This window comes from Malaclemys terrapin, chromosome 6, assembly GCF_027887155.1.
Source record: "Malaclemys terrapin pileata isolate rMalTer1 chromosome 6, rMalTer1.hap1, whole genome shotgun sequence".
In the NCBI taxonomy this organism is placed as follows: domain Eukaryota; kingdom Metazoa; phylum Chordata; order Testudines; family Emydidae; genus Malaclemys; species Malaclemys terrapin.
The window spans coordinates 35588005-35613292 of NC_071510.1; the positions used below are offsets into that span (position 1 = coordinate 35588005).

Genomic DNA, 25288 nt, shown 5'->3' on the forward strand with positions numbered 1-25288 from the left:
TGAAAGGTAAACATTGACTGCAGGGGATGGGGATTTAGGCACATGCTGAAAAAACAGAAATAGAATTTTTAGCAATTCCCCCCACTCATTTTTCCAACATCTCTACTACAGCTACATAAAGAGGAATCAGCAAAAAGGAATTAGCTGGGGGAAAATAAGGTTTATTGATGGGCAAAAATTCAGACAAAATTGTCCCAGTGAAAGTCAGTTATTGTTTTACACCATTCTGACAGATACACATTCTCCTGTTACAGGTCAGTCCCCCGGATGTTCTATGCTTGCCCGTGCTGAACATACCAAGAAGAGAATTCAGCTACTACCCAGAAACAAGGTTTATTTTGGAAGAGCTGAATATCCCAGAATCATTCCATATCTTCCAAGATGAAATCAATTTGCATCAGCTGAATGATGAAGGGAAATTGTCTTTAACGCTTGTTAACAGCAACATGCTGGCAAGGTATAGTGTTCTGTGTACGATAAAGTGGCCATGTTAGATTGAGCTGTTTTAAAGGTTATATTTTAAGTAGTTTTATGACTATAAATGCTGTCTTAATATTTTCTGTTCTATATCTGTGACACAATGTGGAATCACAGAAGAGATAGAAGACCCAACATTATTTTCCCTTCATTATGACCATGGAATACAACATGCTACACATGTTAATCTGTTTGTTTCACTTTTCTGATGGACCATTTTATGTATTTTGCTAAAAGCTCTGGATGTACCTTCACAGATCTCAGTTTAGACACTACTGAATTAGATTTATAATCCCAGAGTTTTATGTAAGGTCTGTAAACAGCAGGTCACACTTTCACTGCCGGTTAGCCTTCTTCCTTTAGCAAGGGCTAACTATCACGTTCCTTCAGAGATAGCCAAATACTTGCTCAGTTGCTTTTAACATTCCTCTAAGAACAGATTAGAATTTAAGAACAAGGGGAATTTTCAGTCTAGAAAATGAGGTATCTAAAACAGGCTAACCCTTAAACACAATACATGCTCTAAATGCAAGTTACAATAAGCCAAATTCTCCCCTCAGTATCGATGCAGCCCCACTTACTTGTGTGTGAGTATCTGAGGGCAGAAATTGGCTCAGTATTCTTAAATTAGAAATGCAATAATAAAGACAGTAGCAGAAAAAACACAGTTACAAAGCCCATTTTTGCCTTTTTTTTTTTTTTGGTCTAAAATTGATTACCCCACCTTTCTGATGGATTTTTCTGGTCCTACTGAAGTCAAAGAGAGTTGCCATTGACTTCAGTGGGGTCAGGATTTTCACCTGATTCATCTGTAAGGCTCCCAGCTCTATTTTCATTTTTTTGGGACTTTAGCCTTTTGTTGTAGTTGACTAAAAAATCTGTAACACTAGTGTTCTTAATTATTTTAGCTAATTGACTTTTCATTAAAACATATCTTATATTCCCTCCAAGCTTCAGAAATACTTCATATCCTGGATATATTAAGAAGAGATCCATAGAAACAGAAACTTCCTAGTACGGCACTCAGATTCTAAGTGAGGAGGCCATATAAGCATGTAGAGAGATAGGGCATTAAACACAGCATGCTTAGTTCTGCCCACACTTGCATCAGTACAGTCTCACTGAAGTAAATGGGTGTAACAGAGGGACAGATTGTACTGTCAGTTTGGTTATTCATTTGGCATATGCATTCCAGTCAAGCGAAACCACGGTGTTCTTATCAACGATGTTCATTGTTGCTTATTGACGATGATGTTCGTTTGGTTATGGACAACTATGAAATGGGACACTGCATAGCACCTAGGAGAAATGAAAAAAGTTTGTGGGAATTTTTCCAAACAAAGATTTAATTAATATGTAAATACATGTCTTGTGAAAAGTGCAACTCCTTTGTCTTGACCCTTTATAGATCAGGAGAATTAGACATCAGTTCTAAAGTGTAAGAATGTAGACTCTTGTGTTACTGAATCAAAATTTCAGATTTGTATGCACACGGCTGGAGCACATGCGATGCCTGATGCATGCAGTTTGGAACCCTAGGTTTGTGACCAGTGGGCCCTCGGTATCTCCTGAACATAGAGCACCCACTTCTTTATGGATAAGGTTGGCAGTTTCATACCTCTACAGTCTCTACTGGTTGTCAGTGAGTTTGGTAATGTGAAAAGCAACCCTGGCTAATATAGAGGCTTCCCCTTTCATCTCTGATAAACTGTCCATCAATTTTAATAATATCAATAAGATACATGTACACAAGGCTTTTCATCCCAAAGGATTCTAAACTGCTGTACAAACTTATCCCTATATATAGTTTTTATATAAGTTTAATTTCCCCCCCAAACGTTAGGCATGGTAAATCCACAGGCAGCATTTATTTAACACTACACGGAAGCACTACACAATCATTTGGGACAGGAAGTGAAAAAGATTATTGTATCTAGTTGAAACTGTAGGGGGAACTACCCAAGTTGGGTTTGGCCAGGGCACAAGGATTAACACATCATGTTACAAAAAAGTGCCCCGGGCTCCTTAAGATTAGATGTGCTCAGGAGCTCAGGTTGATATCTCATCTGAAAACATGGCCTCTCTGCAACACACAGACCCTTAATATCTTTGGTCCAGTATAAACTCAGAGGATGCCCAGGGAAGGTTATAGTGACTTTAGGCCACCTGCATCTTCCCAATTCTGGGATGGTTAGTGGCCCCAGCATAATGCAGACAGCCGTGGGGCCTGTCTGTTACAACAGCCTGTCCCTGACTGCCTATGGGCCAGAAACTCGGCAGCCCTATATGCTGCAGCCTGTATGCCAGGGTTTGGGAGAATGGTTCCTTGGAAAATGGCATTATTCCTGTTCCGGGTAAATCCTCCCCCCAGACCAAAGTGGAGCTTTTATAGCTCCTTGGCGCAGCTCTGGCCCTTGTAAAGTGGCTGGAGTTAGGGTGAAGCTTTCAGAGTGAAAAATGCCACTTACCGGGTCACCAGCCTCTCTTCTTCGCACCCTCACCAGTGCATTTTTCCTCTTGCTTTAAGATAAACAACATTGTATCTGTGTTAGTGAGAGGAAAAAAACAATCCCTTTAAATGTGTAAAGCCTGCTAAAATGTGAATTAAAAGTTTTACATAAAACTCCAACTTCTTTAACTTCGTGGCTGTCAAGTCTTTGCATCATGAATGGGCCACCCAAATACCCAGAGAGAGCCTGCTTCAATACAGAAATAAAATCCCCTCCGACCACACATCCCTAGTTGTCACCTACCACCCCAAACTGGAACTCATACAGGGTATCATCAAACAACTACAACCCTTACTCAGCAGAGACCCCATCCTGAAGAATCTTTCCTGAACCTCCTCTTCTGGCCTTCAAACAACCCCCCAGCCTCTCCAAGGTCATCATCAGAAGCCAGGTCCCCACAGACCAGGACACACCAATTCAAAGCAGCACCAGACCCTACCAGAACAACCAATGCAAAACCTGCAGACATATCTCCATTGCTACAATGATAAACACCCACCACAACACACCTGTCAAAATCCATGAGTCCTATACAACATGTGTTGTAGCTCATCCAGTGCACTACTTGCCCCAGTAACAACTATGTGGTTGAAACCAGACAATCACTACGCTTTTGACTGAACTCACAGAGGAAAAAGATGAAAGACAAAAACACCCTATCATCCTTGGGTGAAAATTTTCCCAAACCGATTACACTATATCTGACCTATCAGTCCTCATCTTCAAAGGAAACCTGCACAGCACTTTCAAAAGACGAGCATGGGAGCTTAAATTCATAACTTTGCTAGACACTAAAAATCATGATCTTAATAAAGAGACTGGATTTAGGGGTTATTACAACAATCTGTAACCCTTTAAACCCCATCCCCTTTTTTTCCTGTGACTACAGGGCTGTTAATGGGTCACTTCACTTTGAACAGTCTCTTAGAATACGTACTAACTACTTATGCTAAACTATCTGTTTGACCTTGTATTTAGCTGTGACATTCTAAAAGTACCTTTCCCAGACATGAGGAAGAGCTCTGTATATCTCAATTGCTTGTCTCTCTCACCAACAGAAGTTGGTCCAATAAAAGATATTAGCTCACCCACCTTGTCTCTTACAAGCATTCAAGTCTGAGTACATACTAAATATGAACCAGTAGTTATTTTAAAGAAGCTAAGAATCTATCACTCTACAATGGTGACTTAAGGACATTGTGGTCAAGGAGTTAATGAATTTTTTTTATTGTTTCATTCACAGTAGAATTGGAATAAGAATGACTAGAATGTAGCATTGTGATAGCAACTGTTATTTAAAAAAATAATTTGTACTATTAACCATAGCAAAGTAACTGAAAAAGCTACACTGGTGTGTTTACAGATCAAATAATTAGAATTTTTGTAATTTGTATTTTTTTAAAATTTGTGTGATAGTGATGATAAAAGTTTGGAATCAGCAGTTGTCAAAGTCATCAATCCAGATGAGCGATGTGATGCCAACTTGGGGTTACAGGCGTCTTCTTCCTCTTTAGTAGTAAAAGAGATTCTTCAAGAGGCACCAGAGTTAATCACTCAGCAACTGGCTCATCTCCTCAGAGGTGAGAGATTACTCTTTATATTAAATACTGAAAGATTTAATGGAGTGTTGCAGAATTTGATCATGCAGAAAGAGTGCGATCCATTCTTTGGTTAACAATCCCTTTAAAGACCACGGGAAGCTCCATAAAAGAAGCAGGGAGTAAAGAGTTTGTTAAAGAGTAACATTATATTTAATATTAAAAATGTACATTTAAAAACAGGCATGAGGGGTCTTTACTGTATCACTAGAGAGGAATATTAAATGGAGCTATCTGAATATCAGTTGGGTAGATGGAATAGCTCTTATAGTTCTAACTTTGTTTCCAGGGATTGTGTGGTATTGGCAATGAAGATACTCCTACCCTGTGGTGTACAATGAATATGGCTCAAGATCCCATGGTTGCATGTTAAAACTTCTCCTAATCAAAGCCATGTTTATTTAATCTTGTTTTGGTGGTATAATATGTAACTTTCATGATCTAAGAATGCCATAATCAAATTGCCATGACACTTTCTTCTCAGTTTGCCTCATTTGTGCACCACAGTATTAAACAGTGGGGCTTCAGTATAGTCACAAATGTGTCTCAGTTTTTCTTTTTAGCTTGTTACATTTGTCAGCATCTTCAGTTTTTGCAGTCACTGCATTTAAATTTGTGATATCTGTTAGATAGAAAGGTGAAGCTGTAAAAGAACTGACTGTATCCCATAAGTTAGTTATGTAATTTTATCATTCCGGCTTGAGAACATATTTTAAAAAATAACTAGTTTAAATTGTGAACTCATAGTTGCTACATTTTTTTTTCCTGAAAAATTAACTTAGACAAATGTCAGAACTCCAGTGCTGAATTTTTGCATACACCTAAGTTTAAGAAAAGATAGGAGTTTATTTTACTCTGTTCTGTTCTGGACCTCATAACATGCCCTTCACCATAGTATCTGAGTTATTGAATTTATACTGAGACACTACAAAATTTGGTATTTTTATAAGGCTTGTTCATGTTTTCATGAGGAGAGGGTGTTACCAGTAATACAGAATTTGGCCAAAGCTCTTTACATGTTTCATAACTAATGGTCCCCAGTAAAGCTGCCATTAAATATTTCGCTGTCTGCAGATCTCTGTAGAATAGCTCTATGGGAAACTGTGCCCTCAACTAACCAAGTAAGCATAATCATTTATCTTTGTGACAGAACCAAAAAAAAAGGCATTTGGGGGATTTATGTCAAGAGGCCTCTGTGACAATGCAAAGTGACTGGAGCTAGTAGGATATTACAGATAATAAAGCCTTTATGTAGTTCATTATTTAGAGGTAGAATTATAGCTTATTATTCAAACACTTTAAATATATTTGCTATAAAAACTAAACATAGACAAGATTTTTCTTTTGATGCAACCATAAGGGCCCAATCCTGCAGATACTTGTTACTGTGTGTAGTGATTAACACCATAATTAGTGCTGTTGAAATCAGGAGAATTATTCATGATTGTAAACATTATTATTTGGTAGTAAGTGTTTGTGGAATTGGGCCCATGCCTAGTAGAATTACAGTTATCTATCATATTAATACAGCTTCAACAACCATGGTATCTAGTTACTCTGTAGCTAGTTAATGGTATAAAAAATCGTAAGGTACTGAATTAAACAGTACAATAAGCTCTGATGTGATTTTAAAAAAAAAAAGTTTTTAGCAGTTAGGAAACCACATTTACAAATTCAGGAAAAATTAGTAAATACCAACATCTCTTAATTTTAATTTTTAATTCATTGTCCAAGCTGTTAAGACTATAAATATTTACAGATAGTAGATGAAACTCTGTCCTTACAACTTACCCAAATCCTAAATATACAGCTGTATTGTTATGAGAGTCTTGCCTTTTGCAAGAGGACTGTTAAATTCTGGGATCTCAAATCACTGTTGGGAGTAGCTATGGAGAACAAGTCAATCAATTACAGTACTGAAAATGTAGAAGATTTCCTACTCATATACAGATACCAAAATGATTTGCTCTTCATGGCCATTCTGACTTTGTAGCTACCACCAAAGGACCATATTCTGGGGTGAGGAATGGCTGTTTTGTGCTGCACCGCCAGTGGATATATGCTGTAAAGCTGACATATCTCACTCTAGCAGGATTGCCCCAGGGCATAGGTGATATTCCAGTGGTATAAAGCCAGTATAGAAGTACCAACACTACTATTCCTCTCTTTTTATACTATAGCGTAAAATAATTGTATAATTTACATGGAGCAATTTTTGTTGGAGTTTAGGTTCAGAGAGCTAACGTGAAAGTCAAAGTGCTATGAATTTGGATTTGATTTCATAAAATTGCTGAGCAGAAATATCAGCACTGAAGTCAATGGGAGCTTTGACATTTACTTTAGTGGGCACTGATTCAGGCCTTTAGAATGCATGGAGGGGTGATTTTGCAAGGTTAGTAACATGATTCAAATGCGTAGGTTTAGAGATATCTTTTCAGTTGTGCTGTGCCAGTTGTGACAGTTTCATTAGGTGCCATCTCAACAGACTTCTTTGGAATTCTGAAACTTTGGCTCACAGCCTGTTAGCACTATTTATTAATTTTAATAATAGCTGAAAGTATTTAAAAATACTCTGATGTGTACTATTATAAGTTTGAACAAATTAGACATGCTTTTGAATGGAAAAAAGTGAGAAGGGAAGAAAAGGCATATCCATGCAAAACTCAACATCATTAATGTAGGCAGCATTAATATTTAAGGTCTTTTTTAAGCTGTATGCTTTCCTGATATCTTTGTCTCTTCTTCAGACACACTGTAAGTTAATTCTACCCTTGGGCCGTAATCAGAACCTGCTCCAATAGTCAAAGTACTGCACAATCATATCTGCCTTAAGTCAGTGCTTGTTCTGACTCTGGATTTGTGCCAGAAGCAAACAATTATAAAATCTGCCAGAGTCTTGGGCCTGTATTACTTTATTTCCCCAGAGATGTTTACTAGGGGACTGTTGCCAAACTCAAGATCCATTAAATTGCTGAATCATTACATTTTTTGTTAGAGCCAGCTGGCAAGGAGTGGTTCAAAACACTGATTGTCAGGTACCTTGAGTCAGTGCATTCTCGAAAATGCCTCCTTCTGTTTGTTTGTATAAGGCCTTGAAGGATGCCACAAGATGCAGATTGCAACATGTAACTACTGGCAATTTTTGACCAAGATGAACAACAATATTTATGGATACTTAATTTGATTTTTCTGGATATGAGCTGACGAATTAATACTTTTCAGTGCAGTGCTGATGCAGTTTGGCTTTCAAAATTTGTTTGTTATTTTAGCAACTCACACCAGTAACATTTTTTTTAAAAGGTCCTTTTTGGGAGTTTGGGAAAGGTGCCAGCATTTATCAGATGGATGACTCACACTTTTCTTAAATGGTCATGAAGTCCAAGAGAATTGCATCCCTTATTATACATATAATATGAAAGAAAAAGGGGAACATTTTCAGCTCCACCAAACAATGATTTTTTGGCCTGATAAGATTGTCTAGAAACAAAGCATTTTCTGGAAGGCAACTATTTTTGCCAGCAAGATTGTGTAACATTTCAGCTATGAATCTTTTTTATTAACTGCTGATCATCAATAAGGGCTGCTTTTTTGCTCTATGTCCAGTTTTCATGAAAGGTTGCTTCTTTCCCCACCCCCCTACCATCCTTTCTTTTTCAGCTTAAAGATCAAAACCTAGGTGAAAAAGGGAGGCTTCTGTATTTTCACTGCACTGTTCTTTTCAGCCACAAACTTATCATGCAGGAGATGCCTGTGCTGTTTTTAATGTTTTCCCAAAACAACTTCTGCCTTCATTAGATCATGTTGAATATTAATGCACAGCAATTGCTTTTGGCAAAAGTGGTACTTCTGAACTGCTTTGAAAAAAGAATAAAATGCCCATCATTTTTTTTAAAGTGGCATAGCATATTATCCAATGTCCTCTCCCCTCACCCCACCCCCAAAACCCAGTAATGCCATGTGATGCACATAGTAAGTAATATTAACCCTTGGATTATATATTGTATTTTATTTTGTTTGTGTGTCAGTGGACAGAAGAGCTTCTGGAGTCCTTTCAGGAGTCCAGTGGGAGTTGCACTAGCTCTCAGTAAAAACAAGTTGTTGGCAGGAGGTGTTCTTAGCTGATGGATCTCCTTCACAACAGATACTTAAAAGAGTACATGACTAAATGGACTGCTGACTTGTCTCAGTCTGGGAAAGCGATATACTGGGGTCCCACTGAGCCCACCCATTCCACCAGCCTGGGCTCCCTTACTCTATCCTGCAGTGCCAAGCCCTCAAGCCTCCTCCAGCACACAAATAGGTAGGGCCACACCCAGCTGCAAAAGACACAGACACTGAGATCAGCTCTGCATGGGAAGACAGCTCGGGGATTGCTCAGCACTCTAGTGCACACTCCCTCTGGAGCGTAAACCCAAAATTGTATTGTCTTGCGCTGCCCAGAAATCTGTACAGCGTAAGCTCATGAAAATTGCCCCCTCCCTCAATGTGGAGGAAGATATGCACAGCTTCCCCCCGCCATTATGAATTGCACAAACTGGGTTTTAGGGGAAAAAAGGCAAGTTTATTAACTACAAAGGATAGATTTTAAGTGATTATAAGGGATAGCAAACAGATCAAAGCAGATTAGTGAGCAAATAAAACAAACATGCAAACTAAGCTCAAAACACTAAAGAAACTGGTTAGAAGTAGTAATTTCTCACCCTAAATATTGTTTTAGGCATTTCTTTCACAGGCCAGACACCTTTTCTGGTCCAGGCTCAGCTCTTCTCCCCCTGCTCAGTCCTTGTTTCTTAGATCTTCTCAACAGTCATCCTGGGCAGGGATTCAGTGAAGAAGGAGCCCTGATTAACTATTGCTTGCCTGCCTTAAATAGGATTTACATATGGTGGGAATCCTTTGTTTCCCAGTTTGGTCTCCACCCCTTTTGTGGAAAAATACTAGCAGTCCAAGATGGGGTCCAGTACCAGGTGACATAATCACCTGACCTGGCAGTGTCAAAGCAGCATCCCAGAAAGCTTCTGAGGAAGGAGGGAGATTAGCATCTTCAAAGTCCTAATGGCCCATCCAGGCTGATTGCCTACTGTGTGGTGGGCATTCCCCAGGTGCAAACTCTTTAGTAATTTATACACAGTCAATATTCCTAACTTCAGATACAGAAATGATACATGCATACAAATAGGATAATCATAGTCAGTTCATCATAACCTTTCCAATGATACCTCACATGACCCATCTTGCATAAAACATATCTTAGTTATATCATATTCACATCAAAATATCTCTATGAAGAATATGGGGCCTAGTGTGCCACAGTGTTTTTAGCTGATGGATATCCTTTACAACAGATACTTAAAAGAGTACATGACTTAAATGGACTGCTGACCTGACTCAGTCTGGGAAAGTGGTAATGAAAGCATGCCTACGATGAAGAGAAATGAGGTGATGCAATGTTACTTAGGACAAACTCTGAGTTCATTGTTTTTCCAAACTATGTGGAATCTTAAACCCCGAAAGAAATTGAGGGGTCCATATCCCACTAATATGCAGGGATTTTGTGTGTATGTCCTATTCATGCTAACAAGCACATTGTATACATTGAAGGAAGAATACAGCCCTGTGTTGACATTGGGAATTGCAGATGTTCCTACCTTAGTTTAGAAGACTCTTTCTCTCTTTCTTTTTTCTTAGCAGAAGAGTTAAACAACAGATGACTATGACAAAAAAGCTTTTAAAATTGGATGCCTGTTCGATTAATTACTCCATTAATGCTATAAGGCCTACATTTCATGTTGGGATGAGAATGCTTATTCCTCTTAAAACTAAAAGTGGGTTTCCGATCAGAATGTTTTGCACACAACCAGAATATCTCAAGTTGCAACTATTGAGAGGAACCTAGCAATCAAGTGTTCAAGGCTGCTTTCAAATAGCCAGGTGAAATGCATATCTGTACTCTTTCTTGCACCCATGTTCAAACTCTGATTTTAAAAATATGCAATAACTCACATGTGTGTATCCTAATGAGGGTCTAATCAAATTCTAAGAGAGCTTTCCCAATGGAAATTCATAAGAATATATCATGCCAGTGAAAACCAGATAGAGGGACATAGCAGTATAGAATCATAGAATATCAGGGTTGGAAGGGACCTCAGGAGGTCATCTAGTCCAACCCCCTGCTCAAAGCAGGACTAATCCCCAAACAGATTTTTGCCCCAGATCCCTAAATGAACTCACAACCCTGGGTTTAGCAGGCCAATGCTCAAACCACTGAGCTATCCCTCCCCCATTATATGTAGTGTTATCGTCAAACAATCCTTCCAGCTCTTTTAATTTGGGAGCTAAAGGTAAAAACGTTTAGAAACATTAGAAGTCCCTATTTTAAAATATATTTCTAAGGATTGGCAGATTAATTTAAACTAGCTTCATGAATGTTCAGAAAATCATTTTTACAATGCTCTATAATAAAACTGTTCTTGAACTGAAAAATGGAATTGTCACCGATAAGAATTTTTATTATGAAGATTCGTTCTGATTTAAGGGGCTTGATTCTCCTTTCCCTCACACATGTGTGTATCAGGAGTAATTTAGTTAAAGTCAAGGGATTTATGCCAGCATAAGGCTGGTGTGAGATTAGAATCCAGCTGCCGTAGTGTCTTGAGGTCAGATCTTCAAAAGCCCCTAGGTCCCATTGATGTCAGTGGGCATTAGGGGCCTAATTATTTTGAAACTCTGGGCCCTAGATTTTCATTTACCTGAACTCCACTATTTATTTAAAAGAAATAGAAATTGACTGTGTGAGAAACACAGAAAAAATATTTTGCTCAAATTGCAAGAATCAAAATTTATTTCCCTTTTACTGTTTCTGTATTGCCTTTGCCTTCATCTTTTTTTTTTTAGAATTACATAATCCTGCACTTATCTCCCAGTTTAACTGAAAACCTGGATTGATTAGACAAAAGCTGTAGTATAATTATTGCTCAATCTGTAATCAATTGTAATTAGACTATGTGATATATTAAAAGAAAATTAGTAAGATGATGTAATTGTACTGAAGCATAACTTACTTGATCTTAGTTCTTTCTATACAATTAGGTACACAAATCTGGGTTGACTTTCTAGCAATCTTTAATTCTGAATTGATGAGCTTGTATGGTTTTATATCTAATACCTGTTACTTTATTGCACTTTCCAGTACTTTGTGCTCTGATTTCCTCTGCTTCTTAAGGTATTATTTTTTAAATCCATTGGTTAATGTTTCAGATGACACATATAATAATAACTATTCCATTTCTTATATTAAAAAACCCCAACCAACTGAACCATCACTAAAGATACAGGCCTACATTTTGAAAAATGAATAAAGCTTGTGGGTGCTTCAGCTTTTGGATACCCAACTTTACATACCTGAAAATCAGACCCCTTAAGGTGTCCAAAAATTGGGATGCCTAAATCACTAGCAACTTGTGAAAATGTGGGCCACAGTATATACACCTCTACCCCGATATAACGCGACCCGATATAAAACAGATTCGGATACAATGCGGTAAAGCAACACTTTGGGGGGGGGGTTTGCACACTCCAGCGGATCAAAGCAAGTTCAATACAACGCGGTTTCACCTATAATGCGGCAAGATTTTTTGGCTCCTGAGGTCAGCGTTATATAAGGGTAGAGGTGTATTTTTCTATACAGTCTGTTTCTTTTATGATTTTTAATACTACCACACAGAGAGGAATATTTAAAATAATGAGACTGACATAAACCCAAGAAAAGTAAGGGTATTAAGACATAAGAGAGAAATTCTGGAAATTCTGAGATAAGAAAGAAATTCCATCCTGGATTCACCCTACAATAAATATTAAAAGTGTCTGCAGTCTCTCCAGGGAGTTGTAAGTTACAATAATTTTTATGGCCCTGCGTATTTTCAGGTTATATGTCTCCATATTAACGTTAGGCCATATTCATCCCTTGAACTAATATGTGAACTAATCTGTTTCTCAGAGAGATTCACGCCCTACTTCAGAGTACTACTCCCACACCAGCATTTGCCTGCTAGTGAGGCCTAAACTTAAAGTTGCAAAATTGTTTCCAGTAGCAGATCATCCTGCTTTCATTCACTTATAACTTTTTGAAGAAAGTTACTATTGAAAATAAAACATTAATCTATCCAAAGGTGATGGTTAGATTATAAACTCTTTGGGATAGGGACTAAGGCCTGGATCCACAAAGGGACTTAAATGTTGCAATGCATTTCAAGCACCTAGAGAATCACAGGAACAGCACAGCTATCCACAAGTCTGAGTTAGGTGCTTAGGCTTCCTGTACAATGGCTGGGGAGAAATTGGCACTTAAGAATGTGATCCACAAAGCCAGCAATGCTAGGCAGGGACCCCTAAGTTAGCCAATGGGAGATGCTGATGAGAGGTGTGCGGCCTAAGCCTTTCCCAGAGATGGGCGCCAGAGTCTGGGCTGCTAGCAATCCACAATCAGGAACTCCTTTTCCAGAATCAGATGGCTTAAATACCTACGTGGGTTTTTGTGAGAATGGGTTAGGTGCCTGATTCACTGCACACTACCAGCGCTGGAACTGAGGGGTTGGAGAGGATCAGACCTCCCACTTTTTAACAAAAGAAATATATGTGCTTTGGGAAAAACATAATCGTATTGCTAAAGGCCAACATGCACTATGTACTCCTGAGGGAATTCTGTGCCGCTGCACAAGTACAGAATTTGTGTGTCCTGCAGATTCTCCCCCCCACCCCCGCCCCGCATAATAATAGATTCTGCTGGAGAGGCACTGCAATTACACCTTTTGCCCATTAGGGGCTGCTGTGATGCCAGAAGTGAGGGCAGCTGGCTCACCACTGGAGCAGCCCGCCGTGGAGAGGGAGGGGGCACTTTGGCCTTGTCCTCCCACTTCTACAAAGATTCTGGTGCCCTTGCTGCACACACAACAGCCAGAGAAAGAGGAGGTGGTGGTAGTCCAGTGGTTAGAGCACTAATCTAGGATGAGGTTCCATTCCCCCTCTACCTGATGGGAAGAATGGATTTGAATAAGGGACACTCACCTCTCAGGAGGGTGCCCTAACCACAGAGCTATGGGACAGTCTAATGTTGGGCTCCCTCAGTCTCTCCTGTTGAAGTTGTTCCACTATGTATAAATAATTAAAGAGTCATTGAGCCCGAGAGAGAGTGAGAATGACCCTATGAGTCTGGTTAGAGCACCCACCTGAGAGGTGGGAGACTCAAAGTCCAGTCCCCCACTGGGAATGTATGTCTTCCCCTGTTTTGTGGATTGCTCAGGGGCTTAGGTGGGAGATAGGTGTCTAGATGTCTAGAGTGAGGCAGCAGTTTGCAAGCCAGGAAGAAACTTAGGCGCCAAGTGAGTTCAGGTGCTACGGGGTTAGGCAGGAGTTTTGTGAATCGCAGTGGAGCCTAAAACTGGGATTTAGATGCTTAAATCTGGGGGTTAGGTGCCTACGTATCTTTGTGGATCTGGGTCTAACTGTCTCTTCCTATGTGTTTGTACATGTCCTAGCATAATGGAGCCCTGATCTTGGTTGGGGTCTCTATGAGCTACCGTAATATAAATAATAATGCTGAAGCATAAGATTTTATTATTCTTAATTTAGCATGAATAATTGGCAATGAATGTTTTCTTTGGGCATATTAGCAAATGGAACAAAGCCTTCTGGGAGTTAAAGGATGACCTTGAATCCTTACCCCGCCAGCAATAACTGTCACATCAAGGATGGAATTTGGAAGATGGTATGCACTATGTAATCCTCTGAAAATACATCAACTCTATTTAGGTGTTGTAACAGAGTGCCAATTGTGCTGCAATTATTTAATGGACTCATTTTTTTAACTTTGAAATTAATGTGTCGTATTTGGCTGAACGTGCTGTGCTTTCATCTAGAAATACATTGGCATGGAGTCATCTAGAGTCGATTACACTGGAATGACTACTGACTGACTTAAATCATAAGTTTAAGGTTATCCTCAAAGTCCTTTGTGAAGTTGTTACTTGTGTGCTGTATTTGGGAAGAGTTTTGTGTTGTATTGGTAATAAGAAGGGCCATTAGAATTCCTTGGGCATAGAAATAATGGAGTCAATAAATATGATAAAATCAATCATTTGCTTAAAATGCTTAATCTAGATTTGCTTAATTGTGGTTTGGGTGATATTGTGTACGTATTTGTGTACTTATTTCAAGGTTCTGCTTGCTGTATTTTAGCAGTCACACTCTATGTCCATTGATACTGACATCCTGTGTGGGGAAAAAGAAGGGAGATCAGCTACTAGACAGGATGGATTTGTAAACAGGTGGCTCCTGGAAAAAGCAATTACTTGTACTTAAAGAGATGTTCACTTCAAAAAACTTCATGCTCATATTTGGGACCTATCATGAAGTCAATGGGAATGTTGCCGTTGGCTTCCTGGGACAAGATTGGGATTGTTATAGTTTAAATATAACAAAATCCTATAGAAATAGAAATCATATGATAAATTGAAGTAGCTTTTCCTAATATGCTAGATTTATCAAAATAACAAATTAACAGTGTAGATTTTTAAAGAATTTGATATTTTGGCTGCTTAGAAAATGGAAATTTGGCATGTCAGTTTGTACTGGTCCTTGTAACAAATATATGAAGGCTATATCTTCACTGCAGCGTAAGCTTGAGTTATCTACACTTGAATTAAAGCATCTTGAGTAAGCGTAGCTCTAGTGAGAGTGACCACACTGGGAAATAACACTTGAGCTACACAAGAGTGACTGGATTACTTGATGGGGTGATTGTTAGCAGCTGATGCATTATGCTAAGTCTAGCTGTAACCTACAAATCTATATCCCCGGACAGGCCAGCCAACTCAAATTAAAAAAAAGCACCAACACATGCCAGTTAAGGCTCTGTGTGTGCAGAGAGCACTCAAGTTATAATTTGAGTTAACTCTACAGTGAAGACAAGCCCAAAGGAGGAAAGGGCTTTAAAGGGGGAAGGGGGAACAAGGGTACAAGTAAAGAATTGTAGTTTCTCTAGTACCTTTTCACTGTTGTACAGAAGAGGTTGACTTTGCTGTTTCACATTTCAGGAAGCATTCTCTTCAAATGTATGTCTGTGGAACCCGAAAGAATTACAGAACAACAGGAAGAAATACTGTCAATTCTAGAAGAAAAATTTCCAGAGCTGCCGCCTCGAGAAGACATTATCTCTGTTTTCCAGCAGACCCCATTTAAGGCTCAAGGTAATGCAGTTTACTTCCATTCCTCAGGCAGCTTGGCATTTTTGTCATGTGGCTACATCTAGACAGAACGGTTCATTATGTGAGATGACGGTAGTTGAAATAAAAAATGTCTTCATTTGTATTAACATGATGGTTACTTTTAAGTTAAATGACTGACTTAAGGTGGAGCATTGTCAGCGCTACCTGAGGTTCTGAACGAGAAAATTAATATTGTCTAGTGGGCCCCAACACAACATGGTGGGCTATAGCCACAGCTCCAGCCATAGGGAGAATACTCAGCTACAGCTCAATGCCATCTTGGGGGTGGATTTTACCTTCTGAACTTACTTCACCTGCATAAAGCTCAGTTTCTTGGGCTCTATGCTGGTGAAGTGACTTTAACCCTAAATAAAGCTTGAAATAGCAAGAAGTTATTTTAATAATGGAAAAGTATATTTCTTTTTCATTGTCACTCAGAAATGAGACTGAACCATTTTTACTCCATGCCTCCAAAAACATTCACTATCTGGGTTTCAAGGTGCTTTAAACCTGGGCTTGCTACCCTGGCCGGGGTATAGGCTAGTGCTCCCCGGTGCTGCTTTCAGGCAGGTTGGTAATCCACCCACTTTGTAATGAAGACACAGGCTAATTCACTTGAGCACTGATAGTCCTTCAGTGCTTTCCCTCAGTTCCCGCCATGTGCCCAGGTCTACAGAGAAGTTCTCTCACAATCCAGAAAAGCATGGAGGCTGGGAGAAAAAAGTCTTTTCCCAGCTGGATTAGAGAGTGCAAGTCAATGCAGCCTCTCTGTGAGAAACTAAGTAAAAATGGCTCCTGCTGAGCGGGCTGACCTCTCTGATTGCATGAGCTAGGTTCAGCCAGTCAGGGGCAAAGGAGGAAGAATGTGTGACATCCACCACATGGCGTGGCTCAAGTGATCTGCCCTAATATTCAATATCAAACTTGAAATACATTGTAAACAGCAGTGGGATAGAATTTCTGAACGTTGGGCCTGGTTTTCCTAAACACACTGGTATAAATCAGTAGCAGTGCCATTGAAATCAGTGGAGCTATATTGAAGTGAAACTGGAATAAGTGAGGGCAGAATCAGGCTCATTGTTCCTTATGTGTTATTAGCTGTGCTCCAACATCTAGGTAAAGCAATATACAAAACAAAAGACACATACAAAAAGCTTCTATTAAGAGTTCATGCATATCAACAAAATTCAGTGAAACGTTGTCACTTCATTGATACAATATAAAAGCGAATAAAGCTTGTTTTCAGTGGTTTCTGCAGCTTGACTAAAGCAGCTGACATGGTTCTAGTGCTTCCCAGCTCTGTCACGTACAGTCTCTGTATACACTTTAAGAATGTCAATAGCCTTTTTTTGTTGCCATGTCGCATTGCAAACTCATGTCCACTTTGCTTTTCATTATTACCCCGAAATCCCTTTAATCATCACTGCTTCCCTAGGACATCTCCCTCCGATTGAGTTAAAAAAAAATTTGGATTATTCCTCCCAGATGTGTTAGCTTTCTGTTTGCACAGTTGAAATAAACTGAATTTTATTTTCATATTTCTGGTCCCTTTAGGTGCCTGATGAGTGTTGCCAGTTTAGACCAATATGCTCTTAGATCCTCTTTTAGATCATTAATGAAAATGTTAAATTATATTTAAAAGGCCATATACTGCCTGTGATCACGAGCACTATTCATATTTGACATTCATGGCCCCGATTCTACAAAGACTAATAAATGTGCTTAACTTTGCTCATTGTGTGTAGGCTTATTGACTTCAATGTACTGAAGTCAGTGGCAAAACTCCCATTGACTTCAGTAAGGCCAGGATTTTACCTAACAGGATTACTAACAACAATGTATCAAGTGAAGTCTGCGTGTGTGTCTATTTAGGATTGGGATCCATGGAGTTTCATGCACAGAGATAAGACCATAGTTGGCTGTTAATGAAACTACACTGTAAAAAAAAAAATTAGCCACTTTGCTACTACTCTTGGAAGCAGCTTTAGTATGGCCACGGATGCATCATAATTTTAAGTGCCCCTGAAGAGGGACATAGCATACCAGCTACATTGTTCTGTGTTTTATCAATATTGTTTATGATTTTATTACAAATTACATAGTTAGCATTGCTATGTTTTGTGCTCTATGTGCAGATAGGTGGGGATGAGATTCTGAAGTCCTTTGCAAATCAGATGAAAGTTTTGCCTTTTATAGGGGGCAGGGCCGGCTCCAGGCACCAGCGCAGCAAGCAGGTGCTTGGGGTGGCCAACGGAAAGGGGCAGCACATCCGGCTCTTCGGTGGCGGGTCTCTCAGTCCCTCTCGGAGGGAAGGACCTGCCGCCGAAGAAAGAAGCTGTGGTGATAGAGCTGCCGCCGAAGTGCTGCCGATTGTGGCTTTTTTTTTCCGCCACTAGGGGTGGCAAAAACACTGGCACTGGCCCTGATGGGGGAGGGATAGCTCAGTGGTTTGAGCATTGGCCTGCTAAACGCAGGGTTACGAGCTCAATCCTTGAGGGGGCCATTTAGAGATCTGGGGCAAAATCAGTACTTGGTCCTGCTAGTAAAGGCAGGAGACTGGACTCAATGACCTTTCAAGGTCCCTTTGAGTTCTATGAGATAGGTATATCTCCATATATTTTTATATTTGTATCTAGTTTGTTAGGCAGAAGGGGAACAATTCAACAAAATAGCAGTTCCAGGTTTCATCTAAGAAGCAGCACTCATTTACAAACCTGAATCCATAGGTGTACTGGTTATTTTGGGCACAATGAGGAGAATAGATATTCTGCTTATTAAAGACTCTACTGTCTATATATAATTATTTTTTAAATGAAAATATCAAAGATTTTGAATATACATGAGAAACTGCCAGTTCATCTTGTCAATAGATTGCTGATTGAAGAGAATCTAGCTACTGCATTCATTGATGAGCAGTTATGATTTATATGGCTGTTTCACTCATGAGTGGCTATTTGGCTACATTATCTGAGTTATCAGTAGGGATCAACTGACCATGTTCCTGTGCATCATGAATTATTTAAATATAGTTTAGAGAATGTTGCAGCCTTGTAGCTGGACATCTCCCATTACAGTAAATGAAAGCTATATGGTTAAATGAAATATTTTGAAAATTCACAACATTCCTGGCTCCTATATAGAGGAATCCAGATCCCACAATTAGTCACCCACTAGATGATGATGATAAAATCTCCTGTGTCAACAATACACATGTTAATCTGTTCCTGAGGGTTATATTAATCTTTAATCCCACACAGAAACATCCATTGGTACAATGTTAGTTTAAGGAAGGTCAATGGTAGAATGCAATCTGAAGTTTGTATTTACAACATGTACCTTAATTGCTTCAGCTCTGAATGATTTGTTACAACAATTCTATATTAGTGCCAAAAGTCTTATATCCATGATCTGAAGATTAAAGATTATGTGCACTCGTTGACAAGTAGTATTCAATATGCGTCCAGATCAGAGCCTTTACAACTTCATCAAGGGAAACTGAATATATGAGTATCTTTGTCTTTTAATTCTTTTGAACTTTGTTTGCTCTGATATTAAAGTAGTAGTGCCATACTATTAATATTAATTTAAATTACAAAATAATGTTAATTTTCTGATGTGAACCCATAAAAGCCAGAAGAGTTAACATTAAGGCTAAAATTCTGGTCTTAACTCATCTTGTTGCATTTGACTAGCTCTGAAACTTGTATGTATTGAACAGTTTTTCTGTATCTCAAACAGGTTTAAATATCGAGGAGGCTCTGTTGAAGGATCTCAAGGAGCTGTCAGATGGAGAAATTAAAGTTGCAGTTAGCACGGTGTACATGACCCTTGAGGTAAGAGGAAACATAAATAGAATATAGCTGCTAAACCACCAAGCTGCAGAAGGGGGCCCTGTTCTTTCACATAGATTTTCAGTTACTTGTTTTCTCAGGATAGAGTATAAGCAGATTTTGTCAATGATGTAATTAATTTTTATGAATGCCGTAGTTATTTGTGGTCTGACTTTCATTACTATGCATCTGAATATCTTTTCAAATAAAAGTAATTTACCAGGATGCTTTAGAGCGACAGCTGCAGAAAATTGCAATGCTTGGATCATAACCCACCCTTCCATGCAGTGGGGTTAATAGTCTCTTAACTCCTTGAGAAAAGTGTCCCCTTGTTTTTTTACTTTTATGTACCTGCTTTGAATGTTGTGAAAACAGTCACGTTGGTCATAAATTATAGAAGTTCCAGGATTGATAAGAAATCCTTTCAATTTGTTTATTAGATGGCTGCTTGTCTGAGGCATTTCCTGTGTTAGCAGTACTGGTGAAAGTCATTTTTTTGATTGCTGGTTTTCAGTGTCACACTTCTGAACTGACCCCACTTAAGCTGGAGTGCTCTTAGTTAAATGTGTGCATAACTATTAGCTGTTCAGTGTTATGCATATTTTACAGATGTTCTTTCCCCTCTAGTGTACTGTTTTTAATGAATATTGTGCTGATATCACTTTAGATTTAGCTGTTATATGTGTAGAAGTACAGATCAGAATCATTCAGGGCCAGGTTGAGGCTGGCTCTTCACAGGTGGGAGAGAACAAAGGGACACGCGAGGAACCTTCTCCTTCCCCGTAAGCCCCTGTTCAGGGACTAGCCACTATGTGGGTGGGAAGTGCAGCAACTGAGCGTGACTAGTCCTGCAAGTGGCATTAGTCACCTCAAAAGGAGTGGGGTAAGACACGAGCCTAAGGCAGCTGTTACATTTGCTCCTGTTTCTCCTGGGGGCTTTTACTACATTGCAGTTCCTTCACGTACCCCATCAGTGCAGGTGGTCACTTTTAGTCCCAGCCCAGTCCTCACACACTGAGCAGGTGCATATAAAGCACACCTCATCTAACAGCATTGTGTTTTGTATTACTGACTCCTCTGTCTGGTGTTAGCCAAAATGATCCTTTACATGCAGATAGGGTGACCAGATAGCAGGAGTGAAAAATCAGGAGACTTCCCCTCCACCCCCAGGAGGATAGTTGCCTATATAAAACAAAGCCGCTAATATTGGGATGGTCCCACTACTGGGACATCTGGTCACCCTACATACAGAGGGCCAATCTGGCCAAACACCCAAGACTGTATTTGTGCTGCATCACCAACTCAAACAAGTAAAAACGAGCGTTATGGGTACCAGTGAATGAGCCCCCTATGTACCACAAAGATTGACTCTCAAACTCTGCAAACTTCACGCCTCGCTGACTATGAGACAAGCAGAGTTAAGCTGGAGGGAAGTGGGGAACAGATGTTTTATGATTCGGTCATGTTTTATTCTTTCTCCCTTCCTTTGTTATTTTAAATAGGCTGCCTGGGAGTAGCCGTCATGGCTCTCTTATTGGTAGATGAATGTTGCAAGTAGGTGATGGGGTTCTACCCCTCCCCAATCACCAAGGACTTGATTTATGAGCTCCCACAACTCCACTGAACTCAATCGGAGCTGAGGTGCTGGGCATCTTTCTTTCTGTTGCCAAGCTTCTTGGGTGCCATGAAGTATGAATTAATCTTTGGCCTTTCAATTTTGTGGTCTTCTTCATGCTCTCATTGTAGTGACACTGTCAGAAAGGGAAGAGCCTAGTGTCTTAATGGTGTGAGCCCTTCAAACGTGTCCCTCATTGAGTGATGTTTAGTCAGTTGGAGAAGAACCTATTTGGACATGTTGGGCATTAAGTGTGCTTAGGTACAGAGTATTTTGGTATAGTATCAAATAACCTAATTTACTCTAATTATGGCAGTTGGACAGTATAGAATGGGAGAGTCCATGAAACACAGCATTTTGGGGTACAAGAGAGGGATAGTTCCCCTTGAAAATAGAGGTTAGTCTTCATCTTTGCAAACACCACAAGGCCTATGGAAATTCCAGGGATAGCAGTTCCAGAGGCTTAGGTCTGCTGGATCTAGTCTGTAGCTTTGTACTGTTGAATATCATCCTGGTGTATTTAAAATGTCAGACTTGGATTTTCTTTCCCGACTTATTCAAAACACTTAAATTTTTGACATACTAGCCAGTACAATTAATATCTGGTATGATTCAAGGTATGTAGCTTTGAAATCTCTTCACAGAAGATATCTTGATACAAAACATGCTAAAACATGCTTCTCTGAGCAATTATAATGTCTAGCTTACTAAATAAGTGATAGAATGTCAGTGATAGTAATTTACATGCTGGCACAGTATTCAATCAGTTTAAAAAACTACATGTTAGAAAGTCAAGAAATGAACAGTTAAAGGGTCCAGCCACTTTCTCACTGCCATACAATCCTCCATCATCCTCCATCACTCCACTAAACTTGCATGGCCCACTCAACTTTAACTTTGGTCCCTAAAATTTGCAAAAATATACAAATGTCAAAATAACCAACAACAAGATGGTTGGAAATGCATTCTTTGAATAAGAAATGGGATTTTATAATCTTCTAATAATTTATTTTAACCATTGTCTATCATTTTGCTAATTTAGACGAGTGGTACAAATTAGGTTTATAATGAGTAGCTAGCTTCAGTATTAAATTAAGAGGCTTTTGTTACTTCCTGAAAGAGTATGTGGAATGCAGCTTCTGTGCTCTAAGCAGGACCCAGATCTAACATCCAGGTAGCACTAACACAGCTCAGATGGGAGATGGAGGATCTTTACTTCTACTTTGCACAACTATATTAAGGCTAGTCACATTGTAGCCTATAATTTGTATCCCTTTCTTCTACTACCTACAAAAGACATTTGACCGCAGCAATGTTTTTATAGTTCTAAAAGCAGACAAATTTCAGAGCTGGCCTCAGTGAATATATTGTATCACATTTGACTTTAGAATACTGTTGTTCAGGGAACACCAAGATTTGATTCTCAAGCAGTGAAGTGGTTCACAAGACCATTGTTTGAGGCATAACTAAATGGAACTATCGAGGGGAAGGAGATTCAACTGCATATGCACAAAACAATCAGTTCTTAGTGATTTCCATGAGTTAAATGATCTTTAATCTGAATCCATCAAGTCACTGATATTACCAGATTTTTTGACTGAAGTTACCTGGAAGTGATTCCTGGAAGTCATTCCTTCTAGTTCTTCTCTTTTCAAAAGAAACATGCTGTAACTGAAGTGGCATTGCTCCAGCCTCTCTGGCTGGAGATTAATTTTTGCGGTGCTGAGTTACTACACTCTGTTCAAATACTTCCAGAACTCGATCTGGCTTACAGAAGCACACAGGACAGTTGTTGGCTTGTTCAGATTCACAGCCTTGTCAGGTATAGAGCAATCTGCAACAGCACCAGTAGAGACAGGGATGGATTTGCAAAACCATAGTGTACTGCTCTGCCTGCCACACCTCCAGCAAGCAGAACTCTGTGTCACATAAAATAGGAATAATAATTAACAATAGGCAAAAATCGGAAAACCTGAGTCTTTTACTTCAGGCCAAATCCTGAAGACATGAGTCTTTACTCAGGTAAAACTCATGTTCACCTTCCTGTGAGTTTTGCTTGTATAAATACTTCCAGATTTGCTCCAGTAATAATGATGATAATTCCTACTACTTAGCACTTATGCAGTGCTTTCTGTGTTCTAAGTGCTGTACAGACATTAACTAATTAAATATCAATGAGGACATGAGATACAGCTTTTGCTTTGCTTTAATGCCACAGATGTTGCATCTATAATGTGTTTGCTTCTTTAGAAAACTAACAGGGTCAAACTGTTCTTCCAGCCAACAGATACATAAGAGCATCTTTTGATGAAGAGTTTTCTTAGGCCTGATTATTTGCTTTGGTTTCATGATCTCTCCTGATCTGTTAGGATTTATTGATTCTGATGGTTACACAGCTGCTGCTGCTATTGCTACTAATAGTGATAATAACATGATTATATCTACTGCAACCCGTCAGGAATAGTGTGTCATTCACAGACGCATGTTTATTGCTATAGTTGCGAAGTGTCATGAAGAATGAAAATGTCACACCTGAAACACTCAGGCTTTAAATGGGTTAAATGAGTATTTAAGAATGATAAAGTCTTTTTAAAATCAATATATCAAGTGACGTTGATATTCTAATAAATGAAATACCTTACATAGCACACTTTTTATGGGTATATGAAAGACTATCTTTTATTATTGGTTTTACAGATCTATAATGAAATTAGGGTCTGTCTCAGCTCCTGTGTTTCTGAAAGGAAGGATGGTTTTATGGATAGGCACTGGGCTGGAACTCAGGATGTTTGAGTTCATATCCCAACTCTGCTATTGACATCCTGTGCAATCTTGAATAGGTCACTCTGCCTCAGTAAAATGGGGATAATAATACTTCTTTACCTCCTAGATGAGTTGTGAAGATAAATTCCGCAATATTTGTGAACTGTTCAGCTACTATGGAGTTAAACCCTGATTTTTCTATTAAAAATATAGATGCTAATATCCCTTGTTAGAGAAAATGTTCTTTGGTTTAGGAGGAAGGTAACAGTGGCAATAATTCAATAATTCCTTCAGTTACCAACTAATTCACTATTAGTATCACTAGTCAATATTTACATTGCAGTAACACTGAGAGGCCTGAAAAGTATCAAGGTCTATGATTCTTGGTGCTATACGAACACATAGGAAGGCACAATCTCTGCTCCAATATGTTTACAATTTGGGAAGACAAGGGACATATGAGGGGTATGAGGGGTTGGAATACAATCAAATATATGCATTTTATGTATATGTGAGTATATTTACCGCTGTTATTATATTAATAAAGTGTTACGTATCCCCATCTGCCCAGCATCAATTTTCTGATCTCTTATAGGCATCTTGGCAGAGATGCATCTTGAGGAGAGTTTTAAAGAAATACAGGGTAGTATTAAAGGAATAGTGGGCCTTACTGATCAATTCAGGGAAGGCATTTCATGCATACAAATCAGGATTTGTGTGGGGAGCTGGATGTACACAGCTTTGCATTTTTCAGATAATGCTCTTTGTGTTTGGGGTTTTATAGATTTAAATTACAGTGAAGTTCTAGGTTAAAACAAGAAATGAACAGAGCCATATCACACACAAACTAAATCCTATTTACATGCATGGCAGCATTTGTTCAAGATAGTGGCAACAGAGAAGTAACATGGCCCAAGTGGCTGTTGTTTTCATTATTTTTACTGGGAAGTTTCTCCAAGTCATGTTGGAGATTATTCATAGGGTATTGTAGCAAAACTGAGTGCTTGCACTGCTGTTAATTTCTGTTTTATTATGTTATACCCCGAGAGTATATTTTGCTTGTTCTCTGTTGGAATTCCCTTGGAAATGAGAAGCATCTTCTCAATGTGACTTTCCGGGAAAGTCATTTTTTTCTGAGAGATGAATAATACTTTGTGAATTGAACTTTCCATTCTCCTCTTTCCTCAAGATGCAATATAGTGAACAAGACATACAGCTTTCATGGAACCCCCCT

At 39.1% G+C, this 25288-nt stretch overlaps 1 protein-coding gene across 2 annotated transcripts in view; it reads left to right on the forward strand.

Annotated features, from left to right (window-relative positions):
- The window catches only part of PRUNE2 (prune homolog 2 with BCH domain), a 184083-nt gene that overhangs the window by 42133 nt on the left and 116662 nt on the right, over window positions 1–25288 (forward strand). For both annotated transcript variants that reach the window (XM_054032694.1, XM_054032695.1), the window contains exons 3-6: window positions 255–457; window positions 4404–4567; window positions 15676–15828; window positions 19585–19679. In XM_054032694.1, the coding sequence (XP_053888669.1) occupies window positions 255–457; window positions 4404–4567; window positions 15676–15828; window positions 19585–19679 (615 nt within the window). The remainder of the gene's footprint in view (window positions 1–254; window positions 458–4403; window positions 4568–15675; window positions 15829–19584; window positions 19680–25288) is intronic.